Raw genomic sequence first — 16903 nt, forward strand, 5'->3', positions numbered from 1 at the left:
GGCAGTGCTTCTCAAATATTTTCTGTTACGCACCCCCTCCCCCCCAAGAAGACGTAAACGATCCGCGCCCCCCCAAACTCTCTGCCGCCACTGTAAATATACTGTAGTATCATTTTTCTATAAAATTCTTTTTATAAGTACACCTCTGCATAACATTGTGTCCCTTTTAATATTGAAGAAGAAAAAGAAGTGTTTAAAAAAAAAAAAAACTCATCCATGCTGTAAAAATAGACTCAAGATATTTTTTGAACATTTGACACTATAAAAATAAAACAAAATCAAGAAATAATCATAAATTCAAATTGATTAGTCACATTAACTTGAGAGGACAATATGCCAAACTATTACACTGAAAAAAAACAAAAATTAATAGAACAAAAACGACAGTGTCATTGGACAGAGAGACAGTTTTTATGTTTGCTGCTGGCAGTATCAGCTCCTTTGCTGTGGTGTTGGGTTATTTTGCATTGAGCAACTTAGTATGCCTCCTTATGTGATGTTGACAGTGGTTAACTGATGTAACACTGACAAAGCGGGATGATTGTTGGCAATATTCGGCACGTTTTTGCTGAAAAAAAAAAAGAAGAATTCCTGCTGTCCGCTGCGAACATTTTTAGACGAAGTAAACAGACTCGTCTTTCCTCGTCTCCCACTGTACTAGAAGTCAAAGCCAAAAGCCAAATGCTACATACGCTTCCTCATATTTCTTCGTCTAAGCTTTTCATATCTCCAGTGTTCTTTGCTGTGTGCTCTTGTTTGGTTCAAAAATAGTGCGCACATGCTGAAAATGAGAGCGCCACTGCCACCCACTCAGTGGATGTGCAATTACACTTAATTCTAGTACAGCAAAAAAGTATGTTCCCCAAGGTTACATGCGCCACCCCCAGTATTGCTCTGCGCCCCCCTGGGGGTCCCGCCCCACTATTTGAGAAGTACTGCATTGAGGTAACTGAGTTAATAACTCAATTACTTTTCAGGAGAAGTACCGTATTGGCCCAAATATAAGATGGCGTTTTTTGCATTGAAATAAGACTGAAAAAGAGGGGGTCGTCTTATATTCGCGGTCTAGACATTTATACCCATTCACGGCGCTAGATGGCGCCAGATATCATTGAAGCGATGTTCTGTCATGACAGATCTCAGCTTCTCTCAAGTTTAACCAGTTTGCAATTTTTTATTGCAATGTTTTTCCTTATTCAGATTTGTTTCAAGACTGCAGTTAGTTAGACTTCACTTTGATGGTTAATGCAGTTATTGCAATTTTGCATAATAGATTGGTTTATTTACATTTCAAAAACCAGATGCCATTCAGTTACGAATGTGATTGCACTTTACCTTACATATTTAAATGATATTAAGATTTGAATGAGGCAAAACAACATGCTCTTTCTCTCAAATACATTGTTATAATCATTTGTTTCGGACCAGTACGGTAATTTGTAGCTGTAATCGATTCCTTTTTTTAATGTAACAACACTGTGGATAAGTGCTTGAAAAAACAACAACACTTTTTTACTCACTCGCCATTGCCCCAGTGGTGGATATATAATTTTCCTAAATTTCCAAGAATATTGAGTAGGGGAGAAAGGGTCCTAAAATAGTTAAGAATACACTACATCAATACCGTGAATGTGTCGATCACACAAAATTCAGTTTTTAAGTGTACAGTTCTGCCAAAACTATACCCATTCATTTCCTATTTGCCATTCATTCCAATACCAAAACTCGGTAACACACACTGTAGGTGAACTAGAATGCTGTCTTTGTAGTAGCCTAGTAGTAGTAGTAGAAGTAGTTAAACTATCCAGCTGCGTGTGTTACTTGTACTGCCATTGTGTAAGCCTTGTATGGAGAAAACGCGTCAGCATGACAAATTTGGACAGAAACGGCTGTTTTAGATGGGGAAAAACTAAAAACAATCCTCAGAACCCCCTACTGTGAGTGACTTCCAGCTCCCCTGACCGTATATAAAGTATGAGTTTCCGTGCCATGGACGGCAATCAACGTCCGATCCATTTGAACTGGAAGGGTCGACTCATTTGATGGCTGCAAGATCTGACGTCCATCACCGTCAATGGCAGCCAACGAGTTAACACATTGCTGATGTGCAGAGGCCCCTGCGCAAACGCAATGTCAGGTCATTACAAAGCCGCATCCAGATGCAGGATAGCTTAGGCTGAGCGTCGGGGGGGGGGGGACAACACGTTTTGTCATTGGGGGCTTTCTGCATCTTTTTGTTTGTTAGGTGTCGAAGCTACAATACAGCATGTGCGGCCCATGCAGTTCTATAAATACTAGCAGATTATTCGATATTAAGCCGAGATGATTTGTGCTACCAACTAAGCAATGGGAGCTTTAAAAAAAAATAATAATAATAAAAAGGTCACACAGGAGCGTTTCGAGCATTTTTAAGTTGTCGATTGAACGTCACTAAATAAAGACATTTATTTGGGAGGTTAGTACAAGCCCCAAAAGGCTACGCGAGGCTTATGACTCCGCAGTTTGACGACGGCCGACTGTCACAGAAGCATCTCGTCTCGTTTACCTCCAATGTGCGGATTTCTTGCTGCGTGAGGTCGTTGGACGCGGCGCATTTGGTCCTGAGCCCCTGTAAACTCGAGATGGAGATATCTATCATGTTCTGGATCAGTTCGCACTGGTGGAGCGCAGCCATGGCCGCGTCCGCGTCGCCCGCTTCGCCACCGTCACTGTCCCTCGACTCCGGCTTCTCGCCACTCTCCACCATGTTCCCGCCGACGGTAGCAGCCGCACTATCCATTCCTCGGCATTTGGGCTCGGCCGGGAGGGCAGGATTGGAAGCGTCACTGGATCCGATACGACATATGCAGCAGCCCCAGTCAACTATTTATTGTCAAAAGAAGCACCTGACCGCGTCAATGTCCCCCCTCGCCTTCCGAACTGAAAGCCGCTCGAAAGAAATACAGCTTCTTCTCCTTCTTCTTCTTTTTGAATCCAATGATTACGATCGATGCGAGAAGGTGCTTTAAAAGTCACCCTTCGAAGTCCGTTGTTTCGCGACACGAGAGTCGTAGCCACCCAACAGAAAGCTAGTGGCTTTCTCCGTCTGTCAGCTGTTAGGAACATCATGGGGCCCGTGGTGCACTCTGGGAAATGTAGGCAAAGCAGCTCCATAGAAAAGGCTGCTCAAATATTTCTCCAGCAGGGCAGTGAACCAAAAGTGGTATTTGCCATGTGGCAAAATTGATTTTGCCACGTGGCATTTTTTTGCCATGTGACAAAATGGATTTTTCCATGTGGCATTTTTTTTTTGCCATGTGGCATTTTTTCTTTGCCATGTGGAAAATTGATTTTGCCATGCGGCATTTTTTTTGCCATCTGGCATTTTTTCTTTGCCATGTGGCAAAATGGATTTTGCCATGTGGCAATTTTTTTGCCATGTGGCATTTTTTCTTTGCCATGTGGCAAAATGGATTTTGCCATGTGGCATTTTTTTTTTTTTGCAATGTGGCAAAATGGATTTTGCCATGTGGCATTTTTTTTTCAATGTATGATTTTTCCATGTGACATTTTTTTGCCATGTGGCAAAATTGATTTTGCCATGCAGCATTTTTTTCCCGTGTGGCAAAATTGATTTTGCCATGTGGCATTTTTTTGCCATGTGGCATTTTTCTTTGCCATGTGGTGCCATGTGGCATTTTTTTGCCATGTGGAAAAATTGATTTTGCCATGTGGCATGTTTTTTCTTTGCCATGTGGCATTTTTTGCCAAGTGGCACAATTGATTTTGCCATGTGGTATTTTTTTAATTTGCCATGTGCCAAAACTGATTTTGCTATGTGGCATTTTTTTGCCAATATGGCAAAAGGGATTTTTCCATGTGGCATTTTTTTTTTTTTTTTTTTTTTTTTTGCCATGTGGCAAAATAAATTTTTCCATTCGGCATTTGTTTGCCACAGTTTTGCAGGCAATCCACGGCCATGCACGTCCAAATTTTCCATTCATTTGAAATGGCAGAAAAACATGTGTGGCTGCGATTTTTGACCATACACTTTACATTAGAACTCACTGACATTCAACTGGCACCCAATGCACACTCATGTGAAGTGTATGGTTAAAAAAATCACAGCCACATGTTTTTCTGCCATTTCAAATGAATGGAAAATTTGGATGTGCATAGCTGTCAATGGCATTGCCTGACTTGGGTGTCCCTTGAATGTCAGTGCGCTGTAATGGTTAGTGGATGGCCAAAAATCACAGCCACACATGTTTTTCTGCCATTTAAAATGAATAGAAAATTTGAACGTGCATAGCCATCAATGGCATGAACGTGCATGGCCTGCAAAGCTACCATATACCCCATACGGCAAAGAAAAAAATGCCACATGGCAAAATCCATTTTGCCACATGGTAAAAAAAACACCACATGGCAAAATCCATTTTGCCACATGGTAAAAAAAACGGCACATGGCAAAATCCCTTTTGCCTCATGGCAAAAAAAATGCCACATGGCAAATCCATTTAGCCAGATGGCATTGGCTCTCGCTGTCTCTCCAAATATTCGCCACATAAACAGCAAACTTGATGCTGCTAACAAACAGTTTGAGAGGTGTCCCGTCTGTCGGTTTTTGCCAGGAATGTGCAAATTCTTGAACAATTCACTCACAAGTTTGGTGTCAAAGCTCAACGAAGACCATTTGTGCACGTAGAGGGGCAATCCGGTGAACTAATGTTGCAACTGAGTATAATGTTATGGAAAGCTATATTATTATTGAAACACAGGTTGCAGTGGCGGAACGCTCTCCCCGTTTTCTCCCGGTACTCTGGCATCCCGCCGCATGCATGGTCTCCACTGTAATTTGTGTGTGAGAGGGTCTTGGTCTCCTTTTGCCCTGCAACCGATTCAAGGTGTACTGCCCATATATTTGGCTGGGATAGGCTCCAGCACCCCCGCTACCCTCGTGCGGATAAGCAGCTCGGAAGATGAGTGATGACAAAAAATGGACTTTATTGTTAACAGCAAGCAGCAAAGCCAGCATGTACCATTGGATTAGTGACGCGCTGGGTGCAGAGGACAGTTTTCCAGTTTACTTGCTCAAGGGCACCTCAGCTGCGACGCCCTGCACCAAACCGGGGGAATCGAGCCTCGGGTCCTTCAGTCAAAGGCTTTATTTTTAACAGCATGACCACAGCTGTCCCAAAACAGTGAATGTCATAATTCAGCTCGAGTGCCAGTTAGCTACATGGCATAATATAATAGTTTAAAAAAGAACTCCTACATTGGGCCTGAACAAAGTGTTTTCTTTCCCCTCCAGAGAACAAACTCAAGAGTTGGTGCTCGATATGATCCCTCATTCATCCTACTCACTTCTATTTCCACATAGAAATATATCGACCGAATGCTTTGAAAAGCGACAAATTGCCATTTGATGGCATGCAATACGTAAGGTTAAGTTGTCAATTCTCACACTGAGGAAGAGCATGCCATTTTTCAAAGAACTGCTTGCACACGTTTCATTGACGGTAAGTGTTCCAACAAGAGCTGATTATACAATAAAATGTGAGTCATATCTCAAGGAACCTTGCGTTCTCACTCTTCTTTTCTCTTTGCATCAGCTTCAGGCTCCGACAACGCTACCGAAAGTAGTAGTTGCAGTTTATTTCTGTGGAACAGATCTGAAACTTTTGGTCGGGAAAATAGTTTTGTGGCTTAGTGTGCTATGACGCCAAAGCAAAGTACTTAAAGGAAAGTTGTATGTAGTATGCTGAAGTGATACATCTCAACTATTCTGATATCTTTGCATTAGCTATCGATTGTTTTAGTAGTCGATTAATCGTTGAACTACTGAGTTCGTACAAGAAAAATAAAAAATGCAAATACCTGAGCTGAGCCTCAAACGGTGTAAAAAAAAAAAAAAAAAAAAAAGGACTAAGTACAACAAAATAACAGCTGGCTAACTTGCATAGCAAAAGTCCGCTAGCTTAAATGCTATAAAACGCTAACGTTTTTTTCTTTCCTACAGTGCTCTTAACAAATGGTTCAAACACATATTCCAACAAAAAAAATACCAATAAACTAAGTTACGAATGCGTTAAAAAAACATTATCTCAAACAAAAACTTAGCTTATGTTAGTCTTAACAGGGAGCAGCTGGATTCTGCCATGTAAAATGAGTTATATCAAAGTCACTGTTGCCACTAAAGGGCAGTGTATCCACCCAAATCATGAAAAGTTAATGCAAGCACTTTCAAAACAAACCATTACAACACCACTTTAATTAAACGAACACTCGAAGCAGCAATTTTTTAAATTTGAATTTTGTTTCTAATTGAATTACTCGAGTAATCGTACAAGAAAAATAAAAACTTCAAATTCCTGAGCCTCAAATGGTATAAAAATAAATAAATGAGGATCTAAAGACAACAAAAGAACAGCTGGCTAACTTACATAGCAAAAGTCCGCTAGCTTAAATGCTATAAGATGCTAACTTTTTTTTTTACAGGCTCTTAACAAATTGTTCAAAAACATATTCCCACAAAAAAACGGCCAAATATACCATTAAACTAAATTACAAATGCATTAAAAAACATCAGCTCAAATAAAAAACTGACCTTTTGTTGGTCTTAACAGGGAACAACTGGATTCTGCCATGTGAAATGAGTTATATCCATTTCACTTTTGCCACTAGAGGGCAGTGTATCCACTCAAATCATTAAAACTAAATGCAAACACTTTCAAAACAAATCATTACAACACCACTCTAATTAAACGAATACTTGAAGCAGCAAATTTTTTTAATTCGAGTCTTTTTTCTAATCGAATTACTCGAGTAATCATACATGAAAAATAAAAAAAAATCAAACACCTGAACTGAGCCTCAAATGGTATAAAAAACAAATGAGGACTAAGTACAACAAAATACAAAACACCTGGCTAACTTATACAGCGAAAGTCCGCTAGCTTTTTTTTTTTTTTACAGTACTCTTAACTAATGGTTCAAACACATATTCCGACAAAAAACAGCTAAATATACCTAAATTACGAACCCATTAAAAAAACATCTCAAACAAAAACTTAGCTTATGTTGGTCTTAATAAGGAGCAGCTGGATTCTGCCATGTGAAATGAGTTATATCAAATTCACTTTTGCCACTAGAGGGCAGTGTATCCACTCAAATCATTAAAGCTAAATGCAAACACTTTCAAAACAAACCATTACAACTAGGGCTGTCAAACGATTAAAATTTTTAATCGAGTTAATCACAGCTTAAAAATTAATTAATTGTAATTAATCGCAATGCAAACCATCTCTAAAATATGCCATATTTTTATGTAAATTATTGTTGGAATGGAAACATAAGACACAAGACGGATATATATATTCAACATACTGCACATAAGCACTGTATTTGTTTATTATAAAGCGATCCATGGATAGAAAGATTTGTAGTTCTTCAAAAATAAATGTTAGTACAAGTTATAGAAATTTTATATTAAAACCCCTCTTAATGTTTTTGTTTTAATACAATTTGTAAAATTTTCAATCAAAAAATAAACTAGTAGCTCGCCATTGTCGGTGTCAACCCATAAAATCAGTCGCACCAAAGCGCCAGCAGAGGGAGACAAAAAACACAAGTAACAAGTGGACATGACGCTGTGCTGTCATTTTAATCTGTTTGAGCGGGGCATGTGCGTTAATTGCGTCAAATATTTTAACGTGATTAATTTAAAAAGTTAATTAACGCCCGTTAACGCGATAATTTGGACAGCCCTAATTACAATACCATTTTAATTGAACAAAAAGCAGCAACAATTTTTTATTTATTATTATTTATTTATTTATTTTTTTTTATTAGAATCTTTTTTGTAATCAAATTACTCGAGTTAATCGATTAATTGTTGTTGCACTACTTTGCATATCAGGAAAAATCTTAGTTTTGCTTGGGTTAGTACAGAATGTCTTTAACAAGAATCTGACGAAAAGCAAAATATGTCAGTTTTTGCAATCAACCACAGGATAATGGTTCAGGATAAGCTTTTGATACTGTATTGCCACGATACAATTTTTGTGTTAAATTGGATGAAACTGTACTAACAGCACAGATTTGATGGTGTGCAGCCAGCAGCACAGTGTGTGCCACTTTCAGTTTTGTTCCCAACTTTTTAGCACAACGAGTGCCAACAAAGTTTATTAGTGATATTTTACTGTACAAAGTTCTGCTGGCCGAAAAAATAGCCACTTATATCCATGATTTAAAATATAAAACACTCATCGGCCACAACGCAAACAAGAGTTGTGTTTGTTTCTGTTCTTGAGGAGGGGCAAAGCATTCCAAAAGCTGCATTATACAGTAAAGTATAACTGCAATGTACAATCGTAGTGAAAAAAAAAAGTTCAGCCTGTTGCTTCACACAGGAAGGATATAGTACATTATTTGTTTTATCAGTCACTACAGTGTGTGGGCCTGTCTAGTCACCAATCAAACAAATGACACAAAAAATACATTTTGAAACTGAAATATGCTATTTCTGGAGAAATAGCGTTGGAAGCTTTACTGTGTTGATAGGAAAAAGCTGTGACACTTTCTGTTGATTTGGGGGAATTTCAGGGTCACTTTGATATCGGTTCACTCGCTGTTGATTTTGGAAATATTGGATTTCGGAAATGTTTTTGTGTTTGAAATGAATGGTGAATAGGGCCATTGGAAATGAATGGGAAATTCTGGCCTTTAGAAATAAATGGGTAATTTTTTTGGCAAATATCGTCTGAACCATGTGTTTTTGCCAAAAACTATACAGTGGTACCTCTACTTACTATGAAATTATAGTTATCCCTCGTTTATCACGGTTGATTGGGACCACAACCCCACGAAAATCGAAAATCTGGGAAGTAGAGGCGGAGCTTATTTACATTTTTATTGGGGGGGGGGGGGGCAACGTGTTTAATGTATTTATTCAGATTTAACATCATTGATACATATTGTAGATTGTACATATTCAGATACATATAGAGTGGGGCAAATAAGTATTTAGTCAAGTTTAGTTACTGTCGCATTTGCCCCGATATTTTAGTATTAGTATTTTTATTTAGTAAATAATCGATCCAAACAAACAAATAAAAAACGTATAAAAGGGTAAATATATGAAAAAGAACATCTCGACCACTCCTTGATGTCTGCGATTTCTGCATCGCGACCCTTGTTATATGACCATGTTTCACCCATAAAATCCCCCAAAAATCCAGCTGTGGCCATTCACAGCTGTGTCTTGACACTCGGTGATACATGCTACATGGAGTTTTTGTATCGAAACAAGGTAAGTACGTGATAATATCTCGTGAAAGTCATGGTGTCTGTAATTCTGCTCTCGCATGCTATCACCACCAGAAAGGGTTTTGCTGTTTAAAAAAACTTTTTTAAAAAATGCCCTCCTGTTAAAAAAAATTCCCCCCCCAAAATTGAGATTTTAACCTTTCCAATGACGTATCACACATGAATATAGGACAATTTTGAAAGTTGGCCGAACTGGGGGTCTCAGAGCGGAACTTCAAGTCACCTGAGTGTTTTCCACCATATATATTTTTGTTTCTTTGGGCAATGTCATTTTATTCGTGGATTATTTTATATAAAATATAAATATATATTTTTTAAATGAAAAACTCCGACCTTTTCACCGATCCTCTGAAAAATGGCCCGATTCCCGATCAAGTGATCGGATCGGGGACATCCCTTTTATAGATGGTATAGCAAAAGCTATCATCAATTACCTTTCAACTTGAAATTCATAGAATGATCGTCCTTACCATTTCTTGGCCCGCTTTTTCTTTCTTGCTGTGCTTTTCCATCCGAACACATGCTGCTCTGAAATCACTCTTGATTATTCATTGGACAAAGGAGGGTCGGCATGACAACGCTCAGATAGGCAACTCAACGCTGGGGAATATGGCATGATAGTGGCGTGGCTCGGTCTCAACAGCAACGTCTTCTTAAGCTGTTTAAGGTGGCTAGAGCTGACCTTAAGCTAAAATCCTTGCAGCACATTTACAAACTTTCAAGTGAGAGTTGCTTGCAATGTTGAAGTGTGTGAAGGTCATGGCTGGGGTTCGGTTTGGGAGCACAATTTTATATACTGCTTTATTTCAAAAGATATTCCATTCAACTGCAATCGGATTTAATAGAATCTTAATGGCAGTTGAGAACGTCGCAGGGATCAGCATTTGAAGACGAATATTGGTCGCCATCTAATGGACAACTGTAGAATACTCTAAATAAATGTGGATGCAGGACAGGGTGGCAGTGAAATTTGGAGAGACAACGAGAACGACGAGTGGCAGTTGGTATGTGGCAAAATGGATTTTGGCGTGTGGCATTTTTTTTTTGTATGTGGCAAAATGGATTTCGGTATGTGGCATTTTTTTGGGGTATATGGCAATTGTGCAGGCCATGCACCTCCATACCATTGACGGCTATGCACGTCCAAATTTTCCATTCATTTTGAATGGCAGAAAAACATGTGTGGCTGTGATTTTTGACCATGCACTTTACATTATAGCGCATTAACATTCAAATGGCACCCAAATAAAGCTATGCCACATACCACAATTCATTTTGCTAGATATAGTCAGGGGTGAAAGTGGTTAGAATTTCTCACCGGAACTCCCCGACGTGAGGATCTCCACGGAGCCAGAAATTTTGTTTATTTATTTATTTATTTGTGTGGGGGTTTTTTTGGGGGGGGGGGTTCAAACCTCCTAAAACTACTGAAATGCAAAAAAAAACTGTTTTGGCAGTTATTTTTATAACACATACAAAAACTGATTTTCATTCAAAATTGTATTTTTTCCATGATTTGCAAAATAAAAGTTAACAAAAACAGCAATAACCCCAACGTCCATCTCCTAATTTTTTTATTTTCCCTCATTTCCTCACATACTAAACGCCAAATCTCGTTTTTAACTATTTAAGAACAGGGGATGTAGGCTATATTAAAATTGAAGCTCATGTAAACATTTATTTTTGCTTTCTTTTCTTTTTTTTTATAATAAAGATATAAGTAACATACATTCAGAAAAATAAGTACAAATGACATATTATGCAGAGTGAAATGGAATATATTATGAAGCTCGCGCAAACATTGACTTTTTTTAAATCATAAGGAAATGAATAAGTAGCCTAACATAAATGAACAAATATAAGTCCAAAGTGCACGTTGACAGCTAAGATGTTCTGAACCTCCCCATCAGAGCAAATAAAGTTAAATATGATAAATAAGCCTCCTCAATATTTTCCTTGCTCTCAAAGATTTGACACATTTTCTGTTGCATTGCCCTTTTTTTTGTCGCATCAATTCAACAAACTTGTTTTTTTTTGCTGTTCCAGAAAACATGCACATTTGAACCAATCAGAGCCAACTATCTCTGCTGATCACATGTCAGTATGTCAGCCAATTGAACGGATAAATGAGTCCAGGCACTTTGCTCGCACATTGACGTGACTCATCATTGTCGGACTCAGATAGCTGCAGCAGCTGGGGAAACCTCCATGCCGTCCGTGGAATAAAATAAATAATAAATATCGATGGAAACAGATTACACTAAACAAGCACTTTATTATGCTTGTTGTTAACACTTGTGTATTTAAATGTGATGTTGGTAGATTGTTTTCTTCATGGAGATGAAATGCATGTGTGGCAGCTTAGCTTTTTAAAAAAAAATAAAAATTTTTTTTAAACATTACGGTTTGACAGTTGCCGTCATATTTTTTTAATCAAAGCACCGTGTACCAGAACAGCATTCCGGCCATGAATCTTATACCGGAACTGCGTTCCTGACCGTTCTGGCCCACTTTCACCCCTGGATATAGTGTATCACAAAAGTGAGTACACCCCTCACATTTCTGCGGATATTTAGGTATATCTTTTCATGGGACAACACTGACAAAATGATACTTTGACACAATGAAAAGTCGCCTGTGTGCAGCTTATATAATAGAGTTCATTTATTTTCCCCTCAAAATAACTGAAATGTTATTGAATGTCTCTGAATGTCAAAAATTGTTATACAATATTTTCTGCATCCTATGGTATACTGGGGGCGGGTCTCAATAAGCTTTGGCTTCTCCTGTCTGCCCTTTTCTTTTCGGGTTGAATTAATTGTAAACACATATAAATGCTGTATGTTGTTGGATTTGTCATGCCTGAAGGGGGAAAAAATGAAATAATAAAAATAAAATATAGACATTACTATCCAAACCCCTAGCAACAAAAGTGAGATCAACCCTTAGAAACTACGTACATCCCTAAATGTCCAAATTGAATACTGCTTGTCATTTTCCCTCCAAAATGTCATGTGACTCATTACAGGAGTGTTGTCAGCCCACCCGTCTCATCAGACCATATGGCATGGTTCCAGTAGTCCATGTGCTTTGTTGACATCTCTTCAGCAAACTGTTTGCGGGCTTTCTTCAGAAGAGGCTTCCTCCTGGGGTGACAGCCATGCACACCAATTTGATGTAGAGTGTGGCGTATGGTCTGAGCACAAACAGGCTGACCCCCCACCTCTTCGATCTCTACAGCAATGCTGACAGCACTCCTGTAATGAGTCACATGACATTTTGGAGGGAAAATGACAAGCAGTACTCAATTTGGACATTTAGGGATGTACGTAGTTTCTAAGGGTTGTTCTCACTTTTGTTGCTAGGGATTTGGATAGTAACGGCTATATTTTGAAGAGAAAATAAATGAACTCTATTATATAAGCTGCACACAGACTACTTTTCATTGTGTCAAAGTGTCATTTTGTCTGTGCTGTCCCATGAAGATATACTTAAATATGCAGAAATGCGAGGGGTGTACTCACTTATGTGATACACTGTACCAAAAAAAAAAAAAAAAAAGCCACATACTAAAACCATTTTGCCACATACCAAAATCCATTTTGCCAAATACCAAAAAGAATGCCACATGCCAAAAAATGCCACACGCCAATACATTTTGCCACATACAAAAAAATGCCACATACGAAAAAATGCCACACGCCAAAATACATTTTGCCACATAACGTAAAAAAATGGCACATAGAAAAATCCTTTTGCCAAATACCAAAAAGAATGCCATGTGCCAAAAATTGCCCCATGCCAAAATACATTTTGCCATGTGCCAAAAATTGCCCCATGCCAAAATACATTTTGCCACATACAAAAAAAAAATGCCACATACCAAAAAATGCCACATGCCAAAATACATTTTGCCACATACAAAAAAAAAAAAGCCAAATACTAAACTCTATTTTGCCACATACCCAAAAATATGGCACATACCAAAATCCATTTTGCAAAATACCAAAAAGAATGCCACATGCCCAAAATTGCCCCATGGCAAAATGTAAAAAAAAAAAAAAAAAAAAAAAAAAAAAAAAAAAAAAAGCCACATATCAAAAAAATGCCACATGCCAAGATACATTTTGCAACATACAAAAAAATGGCACATCCCCCCCCCCCAAAAAAAAGCCACATACTAAAATCTTAAATCTATTTTGCCACATACCAAAAAAATTGCCACATCCATGTCCATGGCCGTCAATGGCATCGAGTTACATAGGAGGCGTCAATGGAATCCAAGTACATTCGCATCAATTGATTCGACATCCATGGCTGTCAAAGGCATCAATGCGATATAAATTCCATTGGAAGTGAATTCTATTAACATTTTATTATTTATTAACAATTTAACATTAAACAAGCGACAGTTTTTTTTTTAGACAGCAGTGGCTTCCCCTGTGGAGTCCTCCCATAAACACCATTCTTGGCCATAGTTTTACATATAGTTGATTCATGCATAGTTGTTGGACTGTGCCAGAAATTTCTGTAAGTCTTTAGTAGACACTATTTTGTTCTTTTTTACCTCTCTGAGTAATCTGCGCTGAACTCTTGGCGTCATCTTTGGTGGACGGCCACTCCTTGGGAGAGAAGCAACAGTGGTAAACTCCATTTGTAGACAACTTCTCTGACTGTCGATTGACTTGCTTCTCATCAAGACAATTCTTACCAGGTGTGTGTTTTATAGTGGGCAGGACAGCTTTAAACCACTGATCAGTGATTGGACAAACACCTGACTTAAATTGTTGGTTGAAATTGGTTTCAATTGCTATTCAAGGCCATATCCACACGTAACAGGGTATTTGGCTAAATGAAGATATTTTTCTACGGTTTGACCCATCATCCACACGCGCACGCAGATTTAAAACAGGGTTCTTAAAAACGACGGGTGAAGGTGAAGATTTGCAAATTCTGCGTTTGTGGCTCCATCATGTGGACACTGATAACCGAAGATTTAGGTCACTGGCTGCGACAAATTTTATCCTCACGTCACACGTGAGACCAATTTTACCATTTGGAGTATATTAAATAGGCGCTTTTTTGTTTCCATTTTTTTTTTTTTTTTTTTTTAACAAACTCTTGCTGTGCTTCTTATTGAATAATGGGTATTTTGGACAATTATTTTATTGTTTTGAATGTGCTTAAAAATAAAAGTGGTTGGCTTTGGAAGTTTTTTTTTTTCCCCCCTAGACAAACGTGCAGGTTTGGATGCAATTATTTTTCCCCGACGTATTAGGACAGAATCCTCGTTTAAAAAAAAAAAAAAAAAAAAACCCTGCTACGTGTGGACATGGCCCAAGTCTCCTTAGGCAGAGGGTTCGCTTATTTCCCCCCTTCTGTCATTGTTTGCATGCTATCCTCATTAAAAAATATATGTTTGGGTGTTTTTTGTGAAAGCAGACACCGTTTTTACATCTGTGTGATTTTGACAAAAATCATCAAATTTGATGATTTTATGCAGAAATGTGACAAATTCCAATAGGTTCAGATACGCTTTCATACCACTGTATGATAAACGTTTTGAAAAATAGACCATTCATTCAGGGTGTGCCACATATCGTGCAAAATATACAATATATGCTCCTATTTCAGTGGCACGAGTTTGAAACACACTTGAGAATTTTGCAGCAATGGATGAAGATTGGATACAAAATACGTAACGGTTTTCTTTTATTTAGACAACCCAAATAAAAGGCACGTAACATTTGCGCATGTAATCATTTGACATCCATTTCACAAAAGATGGCGGAATGTTTGATCTTTCTGCTAATTGAAAAGTCTACTTTCTCGTATATACAAAATGACCATTGTTAATACGTATTCTAATACAAAAGTTTTTATTTAAAAAAAGGGTTATCTTTCACATCTATCTTTACTAGCATAGCCGCAGACCTAAAATAGTTTTGTACAAAGATATACATTCAACTGCGTTCACGAGGCTCGTGGAATTTTCAATTCATATTTGTTTTAAAAAATAAAGAGATGTTCAATACAACAACGACAACAAAAAAAAAAGTCAGTTCGTCACATGATCGCTGCGTCCAATTTGGCAAGTCCATTATAGTGTATCTAGGTAATACGTACATTAGGAAAATAACACTAGCATTTTGTTATAAAACAAAAAACAACAGAACAATAACAATCATGCATATTGCATTTTTTTCCTCAGTGTTCACTGAAAATTTCCAAGAGTTGCAACACTGTTAAACAACAATGCATTCAAAAAAAAAAAAAAAAGTAAATTTCAACATACTGTAGCTTTAGTTGGGGTCATGCAATGTCAGTCTTGTCCCAGTATTTGTATTTTTCGTAACTCATATCAGCTCCTGGTTGTGGCGGGAAAAAAAATACTAAAAAGTACAGTAGTTATGCCAATGTACAGCAAGTCAATGAATGGTTACTTTTGAACTATGACTATGAAATGCCCTTTCAAGCAACATCTGCCAGAAAACAAAATGTTCTTAATTCATATAACTAAGCTGGGATGCTGATCCACACATGAATAAGCTCACTTTTTAATCAGAGGTGGGTAGCTTAGCCAAAAATTTGACTCAAGTAAGAGTGGCGTTACTTCAAAATAATATTACTCGAGTAAAAGTAGTCACCCAAAAAATGGGACTCAAGTAAAAAAGTACTCGGTGAAAAGAATACTTCAAGTCATGAGTCACATTGTGAGTAAATGTTTACAATGTCTGATTTTTCCCCCCTGGTAAATTCTCGATATCAACTTTTATTATTGTACTATAACCCAGTGGGCCCCAACACCCAGGCCGGGGACCGGTACCAGTCCATGGTTCATATGCTACCAGGCCGCACAGAAATAATAAATTACTTATTAATGACAGCATTCTGGCCTGTGCCTCTTGACACACCAATCTGCCTTCCTACTAGGGTTGCCAAATGTCCCTTGAAAAATGGAATCGTCCAGTATTCAGAAACAAAGGCTACAGTGTGTCACAAAAGTGAGTACACCCCTCGCATTTCTGCAGATATTTAAGTATATCTTTTCATTGGACAACACTGACAAAATGACACCTTGATACAATGAAAAGTGGTCTGTGTGCATCTTATATAATAGAATTCATTTATTTTCCCCTCAAAATATAGCCATTAATATCTAAACCCCTGGCAACAAAAGTGAGTACGCTGCTTTGAAAAAACGTACATCCCTAAATGTCCAACTTGAGTACTGCTTGTCATTTTCCATCCAAAATGTCATGTGACTTGTTACAGGAGTGCTGTCAGCATTGCTGCAGAGATTGAAGAGGTGGGGAGTCAGCCTGTTAGTGCTCAGAATGCAGGTTGAAGGAATTCCGGCCAAGCCGTGGAAACAGCGACAGTCGAACGAATTGGGTGTTCCGCTGGCACCGCTCCCGCAAGTTGGCCGGAAGGGCCAAAATTCCGCGCGTTCGCTCCGGTGTTAACCCTTTGCACTGACTCCATGTTCCAAAGGTTTGAAGAAGGCTCCACCGAAAACAGGTGAACCCTACTGGTAGTTCCCAGTGTCTCTAAAAGTACAGTAGGAGCTAGAGCCTTCAGTTACCAAGCTCCT

General features: G+C 38.3%; 1 protein-coding gene across 4 annotated transcripts in view; it reads right to left on the bottom strand.

The window, feature by feature from the left end:
* Positions 1–9914, bottom strand: part of ksr1a (kinase suppressor of ras 1a) — a 73682-nt gene extending 63768 nt beyond the window's left edge. For 3 of the 4 annotated variants that reach the window (XM_057821832.1, XM_057821830.1, XM_057821831.1), the window contains exon 1: positions 2546–3097. In XM_057821832.1, coding sequence (XP_057677815.1) covers positions 2546–2779 — 234 coding nt within the window. In that variant the 5' untranslated portion in view covers positions 2780–3097. Of the gene's footprint in view, positions 1–2545; positions 3098–9779 lie in introns of those variants that run through there. The other variant, XM_057821833.1, reaches the window with a different exon arrangement.
* Between the last annotated feature and the right edge of the window lie 6989 nt (positions 9915–16903).

Source organism: Corythoichthys intestinalis, chromosome 18 (assembly GCF_030265065.1).
Source record: "Corythoichthys intestinalis isolate RoL2023-P3 chromosome 18, ASM3026506v1, whole genome shotgun sequence".
Classification (NCBI taxonomy): domain Eukaryota; kingdom Metazoa; phylum Chordata; class Actinopteri; order Syngnathiformes; family Syngnathidae; genus Corythoichthys; species Corythoichthys intestinalis.